This window comes from Mycteria americana, chromosome 10, assembly GCF_035582795.1.
Source record: "Mycteria americana isolate JAX WOST 10 ecotype Jacksonville Zoo and Gardens chromosome 10, USCA_MyAme_1.0, whole genome shotgun sequence".
Taxonomy (NCBI): domain Eukaryota; kingdom Metazoa; phylum Chordata; class Aves; order Ciconiiformes; family Ciconiidae; genus Mycteria; species Mycteria americana.
In genome coordinates, this window is record NC_134374.1 from 909,567 (window position 1) to 927,673 (window position 18,107).

Sequence of the window (18,107 nt, forward strand, 5' to 3'; positions counted from 1 at the left end):
TGCAGTTCTGCTGTGCCTCAGTTTCCCCATCTGCCTTCTAGCCTCAGCACTGCCTTCCCATGCCTCTGGGTATATCTTCCAGGTTGCTCTGCAGGCTGAGGATTGCCAGACCGCATGATGGACAGTCATGTGCAAAAAAGAAAAAAAGAAAAAGAGGCCCCTGGGGCTTGCTGTATAGCTGAGAGGAAGAGTCCATTTAATTCTCAAGCCTGTCCCCTGAGGCCCACGCCAGGTACTGAGACGAAGATACAAGAAAACCATAGCAGGAAGCAACACAGTAATTTGCACTCTGGTTCCCTTATCTCCTCCATTAGCTCCTGGCTGGCATTTCCTTCAGTGGGAGAACTTAATCAGCTCCTGCGATGGTGTGCCTCCAGTGACACTTCTGGCATCCTTCCCCACCACCCCCAGGGCAACACAGACAAATGCTTTCTCTTCCTTATGCACCCCAACGTTGTCTTCGCCTTTGTGACTGCTGAGCTGTGCACAGAGCCAAGGTCTCCACTGAGCCATCTCTCCCCTGTCATGCACGGGTCACTGAGCTGTATGGTCACTGCTCATTTAGTTTGCAGCAATGCCAATACGTCGTACAAATAAATTTATTTAATTCGCATTGCCTTGCACCGGTCAATTTAGCATTTCCTCTGATGCTGGAGTCCTGTCGCACAGCACAGCAAGTTCTTCTCACCACCGGGGCTCACCTAGCTCCCTGCGCTACCTCTGTGCACGCTGCTGCCAATGCACCAAGAAATGCATTATAGACATCATGGACTGTGAGTTCACCTCTGCGACACAGAAGTAACTCCTGTGTTTGCTGTCCCAAACTTGCAAGGATAAACAGAGTCTCTGAAGTGCAAGATAAATCCCCGGATGTGCACCATGCCCCTCCATCACATCCCCTCTTGCCCCGCATCCCCGTGCCTCCTAGGAAAGTCCTTGGCCAGCAAGTGGGGCTCACAATCCCCAGGGGTAGCGGGGTGATCCACAGGCGGCGAGACAGGCTTATTTGTGCACTCGGGCTGTTGTTTTATTCCCAAGTGAGCAAAACTCTTTTAGAGGAAATTCCATTACAGCTCTAAATCTTCCCCTCCTCAGCACTGTTCAGACACCAGCATTGTCTGTCCTGTGGACAGGAAGGCTTTTTATCGCAGTTACTCACAAAAATTCAGCAACAAATACCAAATTTTCAGTTCTGCCCACTACATGAATAACGATATGCTGCATAATACTCTGATACTCCCATCAGAGACAAGCAGAGGGCAGATGCCTCCAGATGTAATTTTTAATTTCCTTTGCTTGGGATAATGTCTTCTTGTTTTAGCGACATGTGTTCAAAGCGTTCCAGTTCCCATGGCAACTCTCTGCTTCCACTGGAGATGCCATTTTTCATGCCATCCCTTCAGAATTAGACATCTCCTAGCAGAAGTTTTAAAGAAATGTCTCTCTTAAATATATATTTATTAGAGACAGTGCCTGCAAGTGTGCTTTATTGACACGTTTCTTGGGCGACTCACAGCCTACAGAGGAGAAAGCTGTCTCCAGAAATATGCTGGCTGCCAATCTGCCTCTTCTCAGCTTCTGTTTTCAACCAGAACTCTCCCCTCTTTTTCTGCCACATACATATTAGCCAGCACCTGCTCCTTTTTTTTTTAATTTATTTTATTTTTTATTCCTTTCTGTTCCCATCACTTTCCCCCCTGCCCAGTCTCAGCCCAGCTCCCCGGTAATGCAAGCACAGCAGGGGAGTGCCCAACCAATTCAGCACATGCTGAAACTATCTGCACCCATTCACTGCCTGCTGCTACAGGTGCTGCCTGGGGACCCCCTCTTCTCCTGCAGGCAGAGAGCCATCACAGGCCTCATTATACGTCTACATGCAGAGAAAAACCTGAAGTACTGCAAGATAGAGACCACTACAAGAGCCTCTCAGCCTCAGAGGGCAGCATCAGGAGCACCTGCACTGTCTCTGCCCCTGGCTGCTCTCCCTGTGCCATCGGGCCGTAGCCCGCTGGGCACCACGTGCCCTCTGGGAAGGGGTGAGCACATCAGAGCACCGATCCTGCTCCCCAGCGCAGGAGCCTGTCTATGGGGCTCCCACAATGGCTGGGGGAAGGATTCATGCCCCAGCTCTTGGTTATCTGGTGCCACCCGGGCACCCCTGTTGCAGCGGTTCACAGCATTGCGGTACCTCTCTGGGCTCCGTGGGTGTGGAGCCGAGGGATGCTGAGACGGACCCGCCTCCCTGCCTAACACGCTGCCTCCCCTGCCGCACCGAGGCATGCCACTCGCCTCCGCTCCCCCGCAGTCCTCGCCTAACCATCACACGCGAAAAACCTACGCCTCTGGCTCAGAAACCCCCTGCAGAGAAAGTGAGATGCAGCATCCCACCCACAGCAGCTTCCAAAGATTTTTGCAAGACCCCCGGGGAGAGTTTCTATTTCAGGCTGCGCAGGCAGCCCCCAGCCGTGCTGCCCTCCAGGGGCAGGGAGGGCCCCTCACCCACAGGAATGTCCGGGCCCCCCGGCTCAGCGGGGCCCCGGGTACCGCAGCGCCCGTGACCCTCACTCGCCCGGCGCTCAGCATCTCCCACCCGAGCTCCCAACAGCTCATCGGAAAGAGGCGGCGCCAGCCCTGGCAGGGGTCCCAGCGGGAAACCGCGCTGGAGCTCTCTAATAGAGCTGTAACTTTACAGCTTCAAATTGCCTTCCTTCAGGAGACAAATCCAAGCAGGTAAATTGGTAGGAGCTGAGCGGATCCGGAGGCTGATGGAGCTAATCCCAGGCATGTTTAAATGCAAAGGCCCAGGGAGCCTCACTCAAACCCGACATGATCTCTGAAGCTCGCTGCTGTGCTTAATTCTCAGGTGCAGCCTGCTCGGAGGGGTGTGAAAAGCAGAGGAAAAGGCGGAGCACTGGGAGCAAAAGCCACACATCGGCTTCAAGGTCAGGACATTGGCCCTCAGCTAGAGCATGCACCAGCCAAACAGCAGCAAAACAGCAGCTCCTGTCCACCCCATTGTGGAAACCACATGGATAAACATCACTGTTGTCCCTCAGAGAAGTTTAGAAATATTTTCTTAGCCCAGCCTCCAGCAGGGATACATGGGCTCAGGGGACACTTCTTGCTGACTCCAGACTTCACATTAATTGTACCGTCCCACCAGCCATTAATCAAATGTCTTCCACTGGCATTTTTATTGAAAATCAATTTAATAAACTAGGTGGGAGTCCACATGCTTCCATAACATCAGATAAATATTCATGGGGGCTTGTGCCGCTTTAGCTAAATGAGTTTTTTAAATTTCCTTGTTCCTTAATATATAGCTTGGCTTGCCCTTGTTCAGGAACAGAGATGAGGCGGAACTCAGCCCTGTGCTGGCTCACTCTCAGGCACACCAAAGAACAATCCTTTTATCAAGCCTACACCTTTTGGCAAGGATGTTGCCATCCGTAATTGGTAATACAGGTCTGCTGGGGTCAGCGTCACCTGGTGCAAATGCGCAGAGCCAAGGCTGAATTCAGAAGGGCCATTTGGAGTTGAAAACTCATTTCCAAACACTAAGAGCGTGGCCACCATTTCTACCTCTGTGGGTGTGCCATTTGATTTCCGCTTTTCCCTCCCTGTTTAAGCAGCTATTGTGCTCCAACAGCAAAAGCTAATGAAAGCCATCAGAAAACGCATTCCCCTGATGCTTATTGAAGGGGGTTAAAAGGCTTCCAGCTACCAAAATATACAATGCACCAGTGAAAGAACCGAAACACACCCACACAAAGCTTCAAAATTTGTGGGGCACATGAGTCCTAGGAGAAGGGATAAGCACCAAGCTCACCCTGAGACAACCTCCATCTGCAGCCCTGGCTGTAAGCATCTGCCCTGGGGAGGGCAGGTTAACCCCTCGCTCCCCAAGGAGGCTGCAGAGCAGTGGTGATCGAGGCTCCTTATTGCAGTCCTCCTTCTCAAAGGCAGTTATTAGAGTCCAGACGGAAGAAAGGAAAAATCTGACACATTGATCAAATTTAGTAGAAAGGCAGGATTCAGACAGTCCTTATCAGTGAGAGATTTTACAGTGTCTAACAGCTTGTTAACTGGAGCAGTGAGGAGCTGCAGCTTCCAAAAAGTGGCAATGCAGGGCAATTCAACCACTGCCAGGACTCTTGTCATGTTATGCTAGTGATACTCTCCTCTTGAAAGACAGTGCTTTAGAAATCAAGCGCATCATCATTTTGCCTTTGTTATTAACTCAAACTGACTTGTTTTCATCGTTACAGCCTCGACCTAATTCCCTGTGCACACGCTCCCTACAGCAGCTCAGATCTCTGGACAGGATTTGCTTTCCCTGTGCTTTAATGACATGAAGGTTGTGACTAGCCCCGCAGACACGCACAGATAGCCCGAGCCCAGGAATAGGGTGCAAACAGCCCTCTCTGCCCTGTGTGCCTCCATACACGAGCTACTGAGGGTTGCGTTTCCCATGCCCCCACTCCGGGGTGGAGGTGGTATGAAGATGAATGGAGTCCATGAAGTGCCACCGTAATAATTTTCCCCTCACCCCCAGCAGATACCAACGCAGCAGAGGTGGGCAATGCCCACTTTCTGATGCCATGAGATAGTGTAGTCACTCAGTTCCTCCCAAAATACAGCATCAGCTGCAGGGACATTTCTCCTGCAAGCCTCTGAGCCTACTGATTTCTCCGATTTACCCCCTATTAAGACAGCAGTCCTGCTTCTGGGGGATCCCCCTTGCTGGAGACAAACTGCCCGTCAGCAAACAGCATTAAATACATGGTATCATATTCAACAGATAATGGCATGCTTTTAGTTCTTTCTCTCTTGGATGGATGCAGGTCACACAACTAATGTCATCTCCAAACACTGAAATCCTAGATGTGAAAAGGTAAAGCTTAATTGCCTTGAACAGCAACTCTTGTATTGACTCCAACATAAGGTCCATAAATATTAATACAGCTATATTTAGCCCCTTTCAATTATACACACAAAATTAAACATCTTTCTGGGAACAAATCAGTCTGGATAGGGCTTGGGGTTTTTTCTTTCCCTTTTTAATGCATTCTGCATCAAAATAATAATAATTCTAAATAGAGCTAAGGCTTTAAAAAAAAAAAAAACAGTGGATGGAGGCAGACACTTAAAGATACTTTCACCTGGCTCAACCAACTTGCTCTGCAGGTATTGAGAGGCACTTGCATACTCCTAACCTCACTCCTGCCCCGCCTGGTTCCCCTCTTATTTGTTAGATTCAGTCCCTTTTCTGGCTGGCAGCAAACTAGGACCCACTGAAGGTGTGTCCACAGATGAGAGCACACTGGGGAATGAGCCCAGCCTGGGACCTCTTGGTCTTGACACCACCACTGGGAGGGGATGCTCGAGGAGGGACTCTGCCTGGCTGGAGAGGAGAGGTCCCATCTGCAGCATGGCCATGCCCACACAATGCCTTCTGCAGTTAAAGACCTTCTCTTTTGTATAAAAATCACATGCACTTTCCTGATTTGCAAATTAATTATACGTACCTTTCGTTGCCAAAGTGGACTTAATGGTATTAACGTTACATGACAAAGAGAAGCTATCAGAAAGCTTCTCTCATAATGATGGCTAGATTGATCAGGAAAGAAGGAAGGAGATTTCATGCTTTTGTTCTTTAACCCTTCTTCATGCAAGCAGGCAGGGCCCTTTTCTAGGAAGAGGCTTTTTCAAAGTCTCAGGCAAGACCAGGTGCGTCTCTCCAAGGGGAAGAGCTCTAATCTTTCAAGCACAAAAGCCTGTAATTCAATTCCCACATGTGCATAGACCCTTTACAGAAAATGCAACTTGTGGAAAGAAGAGTTTGCACCTTCATTTTTTGCAGAACAGTGGCCTTAACTGGCTAAAGTGACATTCACAGCTCTCCAGGAGACATGTCTTCAGGTGAGTAAGTAGGAATGCAGGACTGCAAAAATCTGATCTGGCCTGTATGGATACAAACAACTTCCTTGATAAGAACTCAGATAAGTGCAGTAAGCTTTGTGCAGAGCCTCTGCCACCTTCCCCTTTGCAAATTGCTGTGGCTTTTTTTTTTTATGGTCATCAGATCCTTTCCTTGACAAAGTTTCTTGTATCAGGACTGATCCTTCCAAAAAAGAGGCATCTGAAATGACTTTTGCAAGGTTGAAGCAGTGTCTTGAATTTTCAGACACAATTTATTTCGCTCCAGTCTTGAATCATTCCATCCACTGATTCAGTCTGAACTTTGTCATCAATAGGATTTTCCAGCGCGTTGCGGGGGGGGGGGGGGGGGGGGGGGGGGGCGGGGACACACGACACATAAGCTTTTTCCATGCCTGTTGTTCTCATCACTTTGGTTTGAATTATGTTCTTCCAGAAGGTAAAGTGAATGGGGTGTCCTTTTCTCACAATGCAAACTGCAGATTAAAAACCCTCTCTAGGCTATACTCTATGCTTACAATTACCAGTACTCCACAAAGACTTTTTTTTTTTTTAATAAACACTAGCTGTATGTCCTTCAGAGGCAGATTTTTAAAGTAAGCTACAGGTTAGTACACATAGACAAAGAAATCATTACATTAAATTCCTGCCCCACCAGACTCAGTGAGCGTTTTGCCATTGACTGCAACAGGGTGAGAATTTCACTCTGACTTTTAACAGTATTTGGTTAACGGACCCTGCACAGTTTTGCCTCATAGCCTTGCAGCAACTCACTCCCCAAAGCCCCATGCATCTTCCAGAGCCTCACAAACACTCCAATATTTGTATTTAATCAAACAATAACCTTTAAATAAATGAAACGGCATTAACAAGCTAACAGGTCTGAATCAGCAGCATTAATCCCCCCACCGCAGGGGGCCCCGGTAGTTGTGATTTGATTGCTTCTTCCAGACGGAACCAGGCTGAAATTCACCACCAACACGATCAATGACTTTGCCTCATCAGACATAATCAGTGCCTCTGTATAGGTACAAGAACTGCTGCAAACATTGTATCCTCTAGCTCAACAAATAAAATAACTGCTGCTTCCTCAATATTTGACCAGTTGTTTTACCACCAGCTTCCCAGAATAAAACAATTAAGGTTGTTTTAAAATTCTATAATACCTAATTAAAAAAAAAAAATCTTATTTCACAATCCATATCAAAGACATTATAAATCCTTTACATGGGACTAAATAAATGGAAAGTCTAATAAATGAGTAGCTGCCATAGTCCAACAGATCAATAAAGACATCCTTGCAAGCAGTTTATAGCCATCTATAACATCATCTACTAATGTTCTTAAAACCATCTAACACATGTTCAACATGCTTAAACATCAGCTCCCCCCTTCCAAAGTCATTATAAAGAAATAATGTCATCCCATCTCCAACACGCACCCACCAGCTTCCCCTCAGGCAGGGATCAGCTGCCTAACATTCACACTGGTTCACTGCAGGTGTCTGATCTAGCATTGAAGTTCTGAGATGTTACTCCAGTACAAATTACTGCGGTAAAAATTCCTCCAAATGGATTCACTTTCCTAGAAAAATTTCTCACCCTTTGGGAAAAAACCTTACTTCTTGCCTACGTGTGTGGATATATGGAGGGGTTAGCAGCTTGGGGCACACTCCTCATCGGAACCACACACAGCAAATGAAGGCACTATCTAAAAAAAGGCATCCAAAGTAGCATGAGAAACACCTTCCCCTCCACAACCCCAGCAGCCTGGAGGCTTGGTTGCGGCCCCTCTGGAGAGCCCAGGAGCGTGCAGCCCAAGGACAGCCTCGTCACTGGTGATCAACTTTGGCCACATGACTGCCCCATGGAGAGGATGGCTGGGCAGGGACCTGCTGTGGTGGTCCACTCCCTCCCACAGCATTACAGGGGCACAGGCAGCTGCGAGATGCCCCCAAAGGACCCAGTGCTGACCTGAAGCCCAGGTGCTGTTTCACACCAAAAGCTACAAATGTATTTTCACAATGGGTTTCTGACCCCTCTGGGGTGTTTGTGATATCCCTGAAGCTTTGATACAGGCTTGTTGCCCTAAGCAAATTCATAACTTACTTAAGAGAAGACTTTCACCCTTAGGCATAGCTGTCAAGCCCATGCTCCTCACTTGCCTTCTGATGCGTGCATGCCTTTTCACACAGAGCTCCCTCTCCCTATACACTGTGGGTTTAAACAGCAGCACAACTGGGATTTCTGCATGACAGAGGAGAGCATCGGGTCTGTGCAAATGCATGGCAAAGCTGCCTTTGGAGAGCTGCACCCAAGGGGAAGACACCTTTTTTTAATTTGTTCATAGATCTTAACTTCAGAAGTTTGATGAGACAGAGAAAGGTTCCTGTTGCCCAGAAAGGTAAATAGAAGAAAATGCTGTTCAGGCAATGCCTCAGCTTCAAATTAAAACTCATCAAGGAATCTCAGACAAAGACAAAAACCTGAGATAAGACATGGATTTTTTCTAAGAAAGGATGAAATTCCTCCTTGGAGTAATCAATACAAGGCATGAAGTCAGATCAGAGAAGAAGAGATGAGAAGTTGGGAGAAGTGAAACATTAAGACAGAAAAACAGATTAAACACAGTCCTGAAACCCTGGAAATCATAACAAACCACAAAGGACCACTGGGTTTGTCATCTGATGTTTCTCTTGCACAAACAGTAGATCTAGATAATGTTTATGACAAACTACAGGCAGCTTCATCACGCACAGGTGAAAAAACTTCAGAAGAGCTCAAGGCCAGACTGAGTCCAGCCTCCTGGGGACCAGCTCTCCTGCAATGGGGAGTGGGACACACTGCACTGGGAGTCTGCCACCACCGCTCAGGTGTCCCCACAGCGACAGGCAGTGCACAATGTTTCTGCCAAGGCACCAAGAACAGCCCTGCCTCCACCCCTCTGCCCACCACTGAGCACCCAAAAGCTGGGCTGCTGCACGCTGCGACTTTACATGCACCCAAAGAGCTTTCGAGGGTCCCTTCCCCAGGGCTTTGCAACATATTCAGAGATGAAAAGGACAATTTCAACATTTCATCCAGATTTTAGGAAATAAAAGTTCTCTAGACTTCAGTCTGGACAACTTAACAATTTCTACTACTATTATAGGTTACTCTCACTGAAAACAGATTTCTTCTTGGATCTTGCCAGGCAGACAAGCCCTCACTGTTTCAGCTTGAAGAGCACTGTACTTTTGAGAGAAGGCAGTTCTATAATTTAATTGTTCTGACTATTTCAGCCCCTCTGCCTTAATGTTCACATAATAACAGAAAAGCCATTACCTGCAGGAGGTCAGGACAAAATGACAGATGCACTGAGGTGTAACACACCAAGCATCTCATGGGAATGCCTCAACCGAAAGGGAGCTGCTCTTAACCTAAGTCCAAAATCTCTTGGCCATCAGCACTTGAATCAGTGAAATACAGATGGCAAGACAGGGATACAGATGTTTCTCGCTTGCTCAGAAGCCATCCTGCCAAACTACACTGTCATTAATAAAGCAGGAAGAAACACTGCACCGCAGAAAGAAGAGGCAAGAAAAACTCCAACCAAGGTGCGCTTCACTTACAAAAGTATAAAAGGAATACATCAGCAGGATAAATATTAACACGTGGCTACAGATCAAAACCATTAGCAGGGCAGAGCTGACATAGTAAGGCTAGATAAAGGGCACTGTAGGCCCATGTCAGGCATCCCTGATTTGAGCCCTATTGTGAGCAGCAGAGCCTGATCGCACCAAAACCTGCTTGAGCTCAAGGGCGTCTGTGCTGAGCCCAATGTGGGCAGGGAGATGCTGACACCAAGCCACAAAGAGTAATCCAGTGGGACGAGGAAGAGGAGGCAGCCACAAGCCTGGGTTGCTTTCACTCTCTGAATATACCCAGTTGTGAAGGTACAAACTGGGGCTTGCCCTCTGCCTGGATGGGACCCACTTGCTGCCAACCCTGAGGACAAGGAATGGGCACCATGCTCTGTCCCCAAGGAAGAAGAAACCAAAGGGGCCTTGTTCTGCCTAGGGAATTGCATTGCTTTAATCCAGTTGCCTGTGTTTGCTGGTCCCAGTAAACCCCATGCTCTGAAAACTTCAGTAGGCTCCTAATCCTCAGCTGTCCAGAAGCACATCGTGCAGACACAGACCAGCAAGATGCTCGCCAGCCACTGCTCCCTCAGTGGGGCCTAGTCAGCCATTTAGGGACTCCAGAGACACATGGTAAAAACTTCAAGGAAATACCATGAGTTACCTTGTAAGTGATGCTGCATCCATGAAGGATAACACCAATCGATCCTAGCCTAGCTGCTTAACATGGTACAAATTACTTTTTAATTGCAATTGGAGAAACTGGCTTATCTAGAAAGTTTACAGCCCATCTTTTAGAAAACTGAACAGCCTACTCTCTCCTCTTCCTTGGGGCAAAATCTTTTCCTCCTTGGCATCCCCTGGAAAAGGCCAACAGTTTTCTGGAGCGCAGGCTTCCCCCGACCACTGATACAGAGACTTTGTCCACCACTGCTCCAGATGCCCTCTAGGTTCCTCATCCTTACATCAAATAGCACCTCAGACATACCCCTGGCCCCTGTGAAGCAGACAATTTCCGGCTGAGCTGGAAGAAATCCTTACCCTGTTTTGCAAACAGCTATGGAAAGGCCCCATGTGCTTCCTCCCTGAGCAGTAAGGTGTTCCCCGATAGCTCTGTATTGCCAAAGCATGTTAAAAGGATTCTCAAGGCTGTAAGGAAGGAAGAGGCTAGGGCAAGTCTGGAAACTTCCCCTCCTGCTGCTCCCCAGGCATTCATAAGATGGCTGTGTTTCGGTTGCAGCACAATGGACCCAAACTCAATCGGTTAGGAAATAAGGTTGCAAGAGGTACAGCTGCTCAGGAACCATCACTGAACCTCAAACAACCCAACCACTGCATCTCTAGTCATGGTAACTGTGCTGGGCATCACACTGGCTGTGTAAGGATTGCAGAATCACTCTTCATAGTAAGCAGCACAGGGATATACAGGGTATTTTTGTGCATCAGTCATTCTTGGAGGATCACTTATGGTCCCATTGCTCACATCCCACTCCTTGACCATCTCTTCTTTTTGGGTGTATGATGTCTCTCCTTTTGTCAGCCAGGTCTACCTCTTTCTCCGGGCCACATCTCCTCGCTCCTACTCTTGCAAGCAAGGCAAGCTCCAGGTTCAAAACTGAGGCCTCTCTGTGTGCTAGCTCTGCAGGGAGCCCCAGCAAAGAGAATTTGAGAGCTAGAAACAGATGCCACTCACCGCAGCCCCCGTGGGGCTGGGCAGAGGATCTGCATGATGGCACAGCTCCAGACCAGGAGTGGAGGCCAGCACTGTCCATAGAAACTCTCTTGGTGGGAGATTTTCTTATCCTGCAAGGTTGGCTATGACAACAGATGTCCCCATCCCCTCAGGGTCCATTTCTGTTCGTCTTCTGACTTAATAACCAATCTGCCCCGTGTTTTCCCAGGGGAAACACAGGTTATCTCATGACAGTTCCTTCCTCTCCTCCCCGACTCTGAGTCCTGTAACACAATCTATTTACGCAGCTACCCTTTCCCCAAGCCCAGACTGTATTTCAGTCGTCATGGGGCCAAACAAAAGACTCAGCTTTGTCCCTAAGAGCAAGCCAGCCCCAGATCACCTGGCAGAGACAGGGAGAAACCTCCTACCAGCCACAGAAAGACTTCTCTGTGACACCAATGGTCATGTCCGATGTGCTACGGGGTGTTCCTGCAGAAGGAGGGGTTTGACAGCCACCTCCGCCCCACCTTTCCTCTTCTAAGCTACCCTGGAGTATGCTCAAAACTCTCTACATGCAGTCAAGACTGCAAGGACTCCTCACTGGAGAGGGTGTCCTGAGCCACCTCCTGGGCGCAGGAGCAGCAGCAAGGCTTCTGCTTCCAGGAGCACCTTCACCTGCAGCCTGGCTCTGCAGCGTTGGGCACTCCCAAGCAGCCTCAGCACTGGTTTGCTTCAGTTTGTGTCTGCAGCATCCTGGTAGGAAGAAGAGCTCTGGCATGGGAGCTATTAGAGTGGGTGGCAGCAGATGGTGAAAACAGAGGGGATAAGAAAATAAATACAAAGAGGCTAACTTGAGGGGAGAAGTCGCCACATCAACACTCTGTTGCTTACACAGTCTCTTTTCCCAAAGCCTAAACAAACATTGCTCGGTTCCCGGCGCACAAGGAAATGGCTCTGCCAAACGCGGGGGACAGCTGCCCAGGCACACGTAGCACCGCACGGCCCCAAGAGGTGCTGCAGCCCTGCACCCTGCTCAGCCCTTTGTATCCCAACCCAGTGTTTTCAAGGGGATCTGTCTCATACAGAGCAGGGAAACCAAGGCCAAGAAGGGAGCCCGTGTGTCCTGCTTCCCGGTTACCCACAATTTAGGCCAGTCCATCTTTCCATTAGCCTGCACATGGGCACAATACCACCACGTCTGCCCTTTCCATGGACACCAAAGCAGGACTGCATGGTGCTAATGGATGCTCTTGCCTGGCATCTTCAGAAAAGCAAGTGGAAGATATTCCCAAGGGAAACGGGGAGAACCAGTGCTGGGTCTACAGGGACTGCCCAGTGCTGTCTCACAGGAAAACCAATGTACCTTGTAAAGTCACAGAATCACCCAGCAGCATAGCTACTGATTTGAAGCAAAGCAATCCCTTTTACAGATTTCACACAACCTTGGACAGCAGGAGCCCATCTCTTGCTGACTATCATCCCAGGCTATTTGATTAACCCCTAAGTCTGGAGTCTGCAGCAGGACCATTTCTGCTTCTCTGGCCACCAGCAGCAGTGGGAAATATCTTTCCCTCTAATGCTCTTCCTGATAGCAGGCCTGACAGACCTCCAAGGAATAAAAGCCCAGACATGGGGAAAAGAGGTCCAGCTAAAAGTGGGGAGAGCCTGGCTCATCAGGCTGCCCCAAACACACACACACACTGAGGACAACTCATTGCCAGCCAAGAGCCCCCAAAACCCATAGCCCTTGTCAAAACCTCCCATCTGGGTCCACGAGAGTGCTCCATGAGGGGAAATGAGAGGTGAAAGCAGTCTTTAAACATGCAATGTCTGGTTCAGGCAAAGGCAATTTATTATGTTAAGCACGTTATTAAAGGATCTAAAGCAACAGAGCAGAGATGTTCCAAGAAAGGTTTTAACTTCCCCAGCAAGGGGCTCCTGGGAGTCCTCTTGTTAATACTTTGCACAGGGTTGTCTGCAACCAAGCCTACGGTGAACATAAATGCCCCCTCGGTCCCCTTTCAGAACTCGTTTCAGTTAAATCAATACAGCCATCGGGGAGACTTGAGAAAGCAAAGCTATTAGTGGGACCACAGTTAATTCTTGGGGAAAGAAACAAGCAACAAAAGCAATAAAACTGATGGATGGCTTATGCAGACATGGTAACCCTTTCCTGTCCGGGTCCTGCAGCATGGCAGCCCATCAGAGGTGAGGATGCTCAATGGAGAAAGCCTTCTCCCCCAGATTTTGCATGGTCTCTGCTTGGGATCAAGGTACTCGTGGACAGGTGCAGGGCAGAGGACCACGGCACAGAGGTGGACATGGGGCTGGGAACAGACAACGAGGCTGCTCTGAGGAACGGAGGGTGCAATTCCAGTCTAGCACTATATCACTGGAGCCCCCATCAGCATGCAGGAGCTCAGGAAAGCTCATTCCCAACCTCCCTTGGCAGCAGGACCTTCAGGGAATGGGGGAGCACACGGTGACTCCAGCTTTTGGTGGGAATTGTGGTCCACACCTTTGCAGCTAATGAGGAGAGCTCAGAGCACTGCAGGGACATCACCTCAGTGGCCCCTGTGGCACACAGTCGCCAACACCTGAGAGGGGTCATCTTCTCTGCCACAGCAATGCTCCTTGGCAACAACGCACCAAGAAACCACACAGGCCCATGTCTCCCTCATCTCACCAAGAAAGCTCATGTCTGTCTTCCCCACACATCTCCCTGTTGCTTCTGCCTCCTTACATCACATTAAATGTATGCCATAAGCATTGGGAGGGGAGACGACTACCATGGTTTTGCTTTCTAAAGCACCTTAAACATCTGTAGGTGCCTGGAGAGAAACTCAGCAGCAGTAGCTATAATGGCAGCGGTGTTAAAAGCAGCCCAGGAGACAGCAGAGCATAGCTGACTGCGCGATGCCCAGACTGGCACACAGAGAAGAGCTTTCCAGGTGACAGCTACATAGGAAATAACTGAGAAGATGTTGAGATAGAGGCTCTGTGGCAAAGCCCACTGACTAAAAAGCAACACTAACACGAGTTGAAGGTCCTGCAAACTGGTAGTATCATCATTTCTGAAACGGTAATGCCTATAAAAGTAGCAGAAATAAGTTTAATCGTATTTGCTCCATCTACAGGCCAATCAATGTAATGTCATAGAAGACCACAGCAGTCTTGCACCTCTCATCTCACAAAATATCAAACAACAAGATAGCACAGACTCAAAATGGGGAAACCAGCAACAGACTGACTCTGGCACTGAACCAGCCTCTCCTCCCAACAGCACCAGACTTATTAAAAAGTCATCTGTGCAGCCTCTCATTTCTGAAGCTACACAGCTGTGGAAAACATCATCTCTCCACCCAACTGACCTCCAAGTCCGGGTCTTAGGCGGTTGTCGTATCCATCCAACAGTCTGTCCAGGATGCGGGTGAAAATGGTGATGTTATCTTTGCTGTCATCGACAACGTCTGAAACATGCTTCTGAGAAAGCCTGGCACGCGAGGGGAAAAAAGAGGAAAAAACATAATCGGAAGAGAAACCTACTCTTTACATGCTCTGAACAGTTACTAGAAATGAAGGGATGTTGGTTCATGCTCCAGCCTGTGCTGCAGTGGGCCCTGAACTGCAGGATGGGGCACACCTGTTGATAAGGCAATGTGCTTGCAGGGCTCCCCACAGGGCATCTCGAACCAACTCCCCTCTGGCCTCTGCCACCACAGCCCTCACTGTGGAAGCTGAGGCATCCCCGCTGCCTCCTCCCCACCTTTCCATACTCAAGGCCAGCAGCACCATGAGTAGCTGTTTAGGAGCCCTGTTTTTTTCAGGAAGCCTTCCCCTGCCCCAGCATCCCTCATCTACCCCTAAAAGGGCATTTTATGAACAGAGGCTGTGGGAACCTCAGTTACTCAAGCGCCAGTATCTTCTTACAGGCAGCATGGAAGAAGTGATGCTCATTATTTACTATATCAAGCCATTTCCAAGTTCTCTGCTCCTGGGAAGAGGGAAGGTAGGCAGAAAAGTAGGAATTTGGTAAAGCAGGCTTGAAGCCCGAGTCCATCATTAAAACTCTTCATGAACCATTTCTGTGGTTTGTTGAACTTTCCCTGTTTATAAAACCAAATGAGTTTTCACGTTCCTATCTCTGCTCAGTGCAAGAAGCCTGGAAGCCCCCAAATAAGATAATTTCCTAAGGGCATTTTCTGCCCCAGGTGGAATAAAATAAGTAGTAAATTTCTCAAACAAAGCTCATCTCACCAAACAAAATCTTCATTGCAGTTTTGCAAGCCCAAGGGGCTCAAATAATACATTTGCATTTTGCGTCTCCCTTTCAATCAACAGAAAAGGAGCCTGTGAATCCTTCTGAAACTGGCTGTCTCTAGAAGAGATTTCAGACAACACAGAGTACCAGTGCTGTGGCTTCAAGCACAGCTTTCCCCAGCAGAAATAGCTGTTAGGACCAAAACAAATGGAAAGGCAGAAGATTAAGTAACAGAAAACCAAAAGAAAAATCTATAGACATGCAGAGATTGCAAGGAAGAGGGAAGAGGAAATAGAAAAGATACCAATGAGGCCAAAAAAAGATTAAGAGGCACAGACAGGCAGCAGGATGGCTGAGGAAGCCCAGCCAGGCAGGGGGGGACAAGGCTGCTGGAGTGGAGGGATCCTCAGCAGCAGCACCAGGAGCCCCTTGGGAGCAGGGCAGCCCTGACTGGCAAATCAGCCCCGTGCCACTAACCGGCGAGATAAGTGACTGGGGAGCACTGCCCAGGTGAAGACCACAAATGCAGCAAACTAGAGAGACACTGGTGGTGCAAGACGTGGGTACAATTCTCAGGGAGGGCCCCTATGACCCTCTGAAGCAGGGTCCCACTCCCCACAGCTGGGGGAAGAGAAGCCCCTAAATTGTTGCTTTCTAACGCTTCTGCCCCTTTCCTTCTCCTTCCCAGCCTCATTTTCTCTTGCTCCAGTTGATGTGTGCAGCCGCTGGTTTAAGCATGCATCAGGAAGTAATTGGGGGGAAAAAAAAAAGACAGAAAGAGGAATATCATTTAAGGATTTCAAAGCTTAATCCTGCTGCATCCCATCTGGTTAGACTAGTTACCCCTGACACTACTGATCCATTTGTAAATACTCTGTGAAGGGTCAGTAGGATGACAAGTAGCAGAGCTGGCTTGGAGTTTTCATCAAAATGTTCTCCCAACAGAAAACCCAGCTTCTATAAGATAAAAGAGGAGCAAAAAGTATTTTCTAGCAAAAGAGGAAAAATTGAGAGCAGGGTATGGGTATTTTTAGAGTTATGCTGAATCAATACTATTCAGCATGCTGCAGCTAATTTAAATATTCCATTTTGGGCAATTTTGACATTAATTTGCGTCGGCATCAATGACCAAACACTCCGAGAAATTGCATTTCAAGTGCCTGAGGTTCACTTCTCCAGGGATCAGATCCCACTTCTCACAAAGCCGCTTGGCCTCTGGTTTTTAGCAAACCAATACCTGCTATCATGGGAGAAGTGGTCAAGCCAGGAAGCTCAGCCTACAAAAGCCAAATGAGGTTAATAAAATGCTTAAACTGCAGTTCCCATAGGGTATGGGGGGTGGGGCATGGCCAGGAAAACACCCGTCCCAGACCTAATGCAACCTGTCAGATCTGAAACATCAAAACACCGCTGATATTACGAACTGTATCGCAGCCTTCAAGATGTCCTATTCAAATCAAAACACTGGTTTTGGCTTTTCATCTGGACTTGAAATATTTGAAATAGTTGAACTCTCTGCAGGTAAGTAGAATTCTGAGGAATTTAACAAATGTCTACTATAATTAGTGTGGTTTCAATTGTACCATCTTTCAATAGATGTCATGGTTAAAAGCAATCTGTACAGGTGTCTGCTGATGGGTATATAACCATCTATAACTTATGAATAGCTAGCACGCTCATGAAAGCTCATTCATTAATGTTTTATAAGCTATCTTTAAAAATTACCTGTAATATAAAGAGTGAGAGGACAGATTTTTGTGAAGGAACTCCTGGCGGAGGCTCAGTGGTGATGGGAAAAAATGAGTTTACAAATTTCAAAGCTGTTTTACTTAGCCTGACATTTGAGGTTTCGACTTCAACGTGAGCAGCGTGGCATTCACTCAGTAGGTGCTGGGGAAAGAGCGGTGCAGGCAGGGCGAGAGAAAGGTGCAGGCAGGGGAGAGCCAGCAGCACCTCTGCCTGGCACCTGATTTGGGCTAATTCCCCAGTCCAGCCGAGGTCTGGGTTGGCTCACCTAACCTTAACATAAAACTAAAGCTGCCCTTTAGCAAGATGTAAAAGCAGGTCTCATTTATCTCTCTCAAAGCTGCAGTGAAGAACTGTAAGGAACTGCAAAGAGGTATAGGGATCATGGTTTTAAAATAATTAAAAGCCTTTAGGCAGGGAAGACAGAGGTTTACAGCAAATTTAATTAGGATAGGCTTGAGGAAAAGTCATTACCTCGCCACCCATCCCTGTGCACATGCTCTCTGGAGAGCTGGTGCCACATGAGCACGCTAACATCCAAACGGGGGTCCCCTCATATGCAATTTAGGAAACAAATCCTCCTGCAGACCAGAGTGATACCCGCATGGCAGGCAGCAAGGGAGCAGCAGCAGCAGCAGCAGTGAATATGTGATGGGAAGCAAAAGAGCAGCAGTGGGGAAGGCAGAGACAGGGCTGCAGGCACAGGGGCTGCTGACACTCGCCCGCAGCCGGCACGGCTGGGGAGGGGAAGGCGAGAGGCCAGTGCCCAGGGCTGCTTGTACCTATGCAGGCAGGGGCAGGCAGCTGTACATCGATACGAGGGTCAGCATCTACATATCAAGGCATGCTTGGGATGCATTTGCTTA

At 48.3% G+C, this 18,107-nt stretch overlaps 1 protein-coding gene across 1 annotated transcript in view; it reads right to left on the reverse strand.

The window, feature by feature from the left end:
• GABRA3 (gamma-aminobutyric acid type A receptor subunit alpha3) overlaps positions 1 to 18,107 on the reverse strand; it is a 71,137-nt gene that overhangs the window by 42,281 nt on the left and 10,749 nt on the right. Inside the window, exon 3 of the mRNA XM_075512898.1 lies at positions 14,606 to 14,727. Coding sequence (XP_075369013.1) covers positions 14,606 to 14,727 — 122 coding nt within the window. The remainder of the gene's footprint in view (positions 1 to 14,605; positions 14,728 to 18,107) is intronic.